The sequence below is a fragment of the Trypanosoma rangeli genome (genome assembly GCF_003719475.1).
Source record: "Trypanosoma rangeli strain AM80 chromosome Unknown Tra_15.4_contig_00709, whole genome shotgun sequence".
NCBI classification, from domain to species: domain Eukaryota; phylum Euglenozoa; class Kinetoplastea; order Trypanosomatida; family Trypanosomatidae; genus Trypanosoma; species Trypanosoma rangeli.
Genome location: NW_021706459.1, coordinates 1 through 4,812, shown reverse-complemented (window position 1 = coordinate 4,812; position 4,812 = coordinate 1). Strand labels below are relative to the sequence as shown.

At 54.0% G+C, this 4,812-nt stretch overlaps 3 protein-coding genes across 3 annotated transcripts, besides 3 other annotated features; 1 reads left to right on the top strand and 2 right to left on the bottom strand.

Moving 5' to 3' along the window:
• Window positions 1–442: 442 nt before the first annotated feature.
• TraAM80_09875 (uncharacterized protein) lies at window positions 443–922 on the top strand (the record flags this gene model as incomplete). The annotated part of the gene is made up of 1 exon (XM_029386533.1): window positions 443–922. The coding sequence occupies one exon, from the start codon at window positions 443–445 to the stop codon at window positions 920–922; it is 480 nt and encodes a 159-aa protein (XP_029233611.1).
• Window positions 923–1,371: 449 nt separating this feature from the next.
• Window positions 1,372–1,411: a microsatellite.
• Window positions 1,412–1,812: 401 nt separating this feature from the next.
• Window positions 1,813–1,834: a microsatellite.
• A 61-nt stretch (window positions 1,835–1,895) lies between these two features.
• On the bottom strand, window positions 1,896–2,990 carry TraAM80_09874 (protein kinase; the record flags this gene model as incomplete). The annotated part of the gene is made up of 1 exon (XM_029386532.1): window positions 1,896–2,990. The coding sequence occupies one exon, from the start codon at window positions 2,988–2,990 to the stop codon at window positions 1,896–1,898; it is 1,095 nt and encodes a 364-aa protein (XP_029233610.1).
• A 576-nt stretch (window positions 2,991–3,566) lies between these two features.
• Window positions 3,567–3,585: a microsatellite.
• A 73-nt stretch (window positions 3,586–3,658) lies between these two features.
• Window positions 3,659–4,465, bottom strand: TraAM80_09873 (putative myosin heavy chain; the record flags this gene model as incomplete). Its single annotated transcript, XM_029386531.1, has 1 exon — window positions 3,659–4,465. The coding sequence occupies one exon, from the start codon at window positions 4,463–4,465 to the stop codon at window positions 3,659–3,661; it is 807 nt and encodes a 268-aa protein (XP_029233609.1).
• Between the last annotated feature and the right edge of the window lie 347 nt (window positions 4,466–4,812).

The window sequence follows — 4,812 nt, the reverse complement described above, 5'->3', positions numbered from 1 at the left end:
GGTGGAGAAAGATGCCGTGGTTTCGCAGCAGCCTGAGTGAGGAGGCGCCGGGGCACATTTTATTCTGCTGTGCGTGTCTTGCGTCCCGGCGGCGCAAATTAGGCTTGGAGAGATTGGGGGTGCCCGGGCGTTGCTTTGGTTGGCTGCTGGCTCGGTTCCTTTGCGGGGTGCTCGGTCGCCCAAACCCTGGTTTGCCCACAGCCTGCAACAACGCGGACGGCGGCGCCAGCCTGCTGGGGGAGAGAGCTCCTTTTAGTTTGCTGCTTTAATAGTTTGTCTTGCTTTGTGTCGGCTTCTTTTGTTTTATCGTTTTTAGCACAACGTGCCTCAAAAATCCCAAATCCCAAATTGCACTTCCTCTGCCTTCCCCACTTTTCTAAGGGGAGGCGACTCCGGCAGGGGGGCTCGGATTCAACGTCTAAATTCTCGCACAAAGTCGTAAATGGCGCCGACGCAATTCCCTCTGGAGGGCAGCGGCCCCCCCCAGGCATCCGAGAAGGGTTTCCCCCCAGAACCCCCTATCCCTATCGCGCACTGCCCCTGTTCAAAGGGGATCTGCATTCTTTCTTTTGGGGGCGGGCGCCGTAAGGCGGATGCGCGACCCACTCGCAAAATGCTTGCGGGGTGGTGGCGGCTTCTGCGGCAGGGTGCGGTGCGTTTTCTTAAGTTGCGCTGCCGATCCTTCCTTTCGGAGCTGGGGCGAGGGCAACGAAAACATGAAAAGAAGCGTGGCGGGCGCGAGGTAATCGGTGGCTGCGCGGGCGGAAAGAAAAACACACACCGGCGTGCCCGGAGAACTGTCGGCGAAGTTGGTTTAGCACGGGGGTGGCGCGCGCATCGGCCCTTCCTTTCTCCCTGCTTCACGCCGGCCTCGGCCCCTGAATCTCAGCGAGATGCCGCGCCCAAACCGCAAGCGGACTGAAAAAGCGTGGGCGTGTGTCCGTTCTCGGCGCCTGGGGGCGCGACTGAGGGCACGCAGCATAACAGCACAGGCCCCGCGCCAGCCCTTGTTGCCCCGCCGCGCGCACACGCACCCTTCGGCGCAGACTATGCACGGCAAGCGCGGGGGGTTGGGTACACTTACCGCCGCGAAAGAAAACACTGAGAAGAAAAAAAGAGTTCACGCCACCCAAACCTTTGGCACGCGCCTGAAAAAAAGAATTGGCAGCAAAGCAGGGGTGACCGGAAAAAAACAAATGCCCGAAAGACATATAACGTTCGCATGCCGGTGTGTATAAATACACGCGCCGCTATACCTCCGCAGAAGCGGAGGAAGGATATTGGGGGCGGTGTGTGCTTTTGGGTGGGGTGGGCGCGGGGCTGGCGCCCCCCACAGGCTTCGCCGGCGTCGCGGTTACAAAACGCCAAACGAACAAAACAAAACAAAACAAAACAAACAAGCAAAACAAAAAGACAGCGCGGGAGAAAAGCCCTGTCAAGGCCGAAATCCAAACTTCAAAAACAATAGGAAGACATACGGCGTCGCATTTCCATCAGAGCAAACAGCATACGTGCGTGTGCTGATTCGCATACGTGTACGCATGCCGTTCCGACGCGTGTTGGGTATAACTTTTAGGAGGGGGCAGCGGAACTCGAAAGGACGCCGCAAGAACAAAACAAAACATGAAGGCGACGCACGCACACACGCAGACACGACCACTGGAAAATATTACCCGTGACGCAACACAGCGACTCAGGTTCGGGCTTTCGTACTGGAAGCAAGCCGCAATGAGAGCAATCAATCAAATACACAACCAAAAAAAAAACCCAAAAAGAACGCATCGACCTTATTATAGAAAGCACAACAGTTCAATATATATATATATATATATATCTTTCATTGCGTTGTCTCTGGGCCCTCAGTACATTTGTGAAGAAAAAAAAACATAGAAAAGTCATTTTTTCTTCAATACGACAAGATCCTGCTCCGCACTTTGGGGGGGTTTGGGGAATAAGCAAGATAATTTTGAGCCCGTCGTCGGTGCATCCTTTTCCTTGTGCTTGTCCCCTTTCCTGAGACTCATCTTGTTATCAGTCGCCTTTCGCTCATGCGGAATGGATGGAGAAAGGGTATCCACTCTCTTTGCAGTCACCCAGTCGTACACGAAATCGTGCTTTACATTCGGTCCAATGGTGTCAAGGACGGACTTGATGAGAATGCGGCACATCTCATACTGTGGACTCTCCGTAAACTCCAGCTTGCGAGAGTAGGCAAGCAGGCCCTCAAACTGTGCGGGGCACCTGGAACAGATTTGCGCGGTCGTCAGTTTATGCTTGATCTCACCAATAGCCTTCTCTCTCGCATCGCGATCTTTTATGCGAAGCCCCGACCACGGGAGTTGTCCACGATAAAGGTAAATAAGTATATACGAGAGCTGTTCCATGTCGTCGCGGCGGCTCTGCGAGAAACCCATGTGTGTGCGCAAGGATGCATAGCGTGAGGTACCAACAAAACCCTTCCCTGTTGCCATCTCGCGATGCTTGCCGTTGGAGGAGCGGTAGCAAACGCTGAGCCCCAGATCAATTAGATAGAGGTGGCGCGCGTTTCTACCCACGCCCAAGAGGTAGTTATCTGGCTTTAAGTCTCGGTGCACGTACCCAACGGAGTGGATGAACTCCAGTCGCGACAGCATCTCATCCGCGAGCATCACGGTCGTTTTAAGTGAGAAGCGTCCAAGCTTGGCGTGCAGGTCCTCTAGCGACGGCCCCAGCAGTGACATGATGAGGATCCTAAAGTCCCCTTCCTGACCAAAGTACTTGAGCTCCGGGGTTCCAAGCATGGAGCGGTTTGGCGTGGAGTTCTGTAGGTCTTGCATGACGCGAGCCTCATGAAACAGGAAGCAACAGCCCCTGTTCCGCTCAAGCTTCACCGCGACTGGCTCGCCGGTGGAGACCTGCACCCCGGCATACACCTCCCCAAACCCGCCTTTGCCCAGGAGGCGATCCAGCCTGAATTTTCCATGAAACAGCGTGATTGTTCCGGACGACATGGCGTTCGACGGGGCGGGAGGGGTGCTTTCAGGAGAAACCTTCCTTGCTACGGCGCGGCATGGTGGGGTGGGGTAAACAACAACAACAAAGCAGAGGCAAGAACACATGTCACGCCCAGTCGCCTTTAGTTGGAAACGCGGCCAGAGTGCCTTAACAACCCAAACAAAAAAAGTAAACAAAACACCCTGGGTGACCGTGAGAAGATACGTGTGCCGCGGAGCGCCACCACCGGTTTGAGACATCACTCAGTGCGTCGTCGGCGTACCTTTTGTTTGTTTCGTTTTCAACAAAAAATTACCACTGAACCCCCAAGCAACGCAAACACACATACATACACAGTGTGAGAGAGAGAGAGGACAATATAACCAAGTGAAAATAACACATATGAAAAAGCGAACGCCACCCACCCCCACCTCTACGCACACGCACACCACTTCAACAAAAAGGAACTCCCCAATCATCCTCAAATATGTGCCCATCGTCAGAAAGTTTTTGTTCGTGTTTTTGTTCCCCCTCCTCAACCGCCTACACACTAAGAAAAGAGCCACAGGAACAAAAATAACTGAACAACAACAATACATATATATATATATAACCAAACGGGCAGCGTGTTCCCTCCAATGTTTTTTTTCTTTTACGTCTCTCTTCTCATGCCGTGGCGGCGCCCTCATTCCTCCTGCAAACTCGACAGGGTGCCACAGACGTCCTCTAACTCTTCTGACGCCGCAGCAAAGGTGCCCTGATTCTTCAACAGGGCATCCATCAGCAGCTTCACGCACAACTGCAAACTTTTGTTCTTCTTCACGTGTTCCTGCAGGTTGCGCGCCTCATCAAGCGAAGCACGAGGTGCATTCGCCCCCGACATGCCACCGAACGCCTCCCACTGCTTGGCCTGCCGGGCGCGAAGCCTTTTCAACTCGTCCTGAGCCTCGTCAAGTGCCCGCTCCGCTGAAGCGCTCCGCTGAAGCGCCTCCTCCTCAGACTTGCGAATCCCCTCCATAAGCTCAACGAACTCCTCGAGCTTCTTTAGCAAGTCACTCACTTCTGCCGACTTCTGATCTCGCTCGTCCGCGACCTTGTCAATGAGCTCCTGCGCCTCCTCCTGCTGCGAAAGTAGCTCCTCCCTCAAGCGAGCTATTTCAATGTTTTTCTCCCCTAAACTTGCCTGCGCCTCTTGTAACGCCTTACGTAGGGCGTTAATGTTGCCTTTCAACGCCTCACACGAGGCAGCATCCTCGACACGCTGCAAACGAAGCTGCTCCACCTGTTCCTGCAGCACCAATACAATATGTTCATGGTCCGCCTGAAGCTTACTGTGCATGCCCTCCAATTCAAAGACCTCCTGATCCCTCTCGGCAAGCCTTTCAACAGCCACCTTCTCTCCCTCACGCGCCTTCTCAAACCTTGTCACAAAGTCGTCCAACTCGCCGATCACGCAAATCAGCTCCTCTCGCTTTTCGCTGAGCTCCGTCATCAGCAACTCAAGCCGCCCATTTAGAGCTTCCAAGTGGCTGTTCTTAGCATCAACAACTTCCTCCAACTCGCTCACCTTAAGCCGCAGAGAGTTAATTTCTGCTTCGTCTGCCTCAACACTAACCACACTATGCAGTCCATCCTCCAACGAATTACAACCCAAAACCGGAACGGCAGCAAGGCTCTCATTTTCAGTAGCCTTCTGCGCGAGGTCCTCGGCCAGCTTCTCATTTTCAGCCTCCCTCTCTGCGCGAGGTCCTCAGCCAGCTTCTCATTTTCAGCCTCCTTCTGCGAGGTCCTCGGCCAGCTTCTCATTTTCAGCCTCCCTCTGTGCGAGGTCCTCGGCCA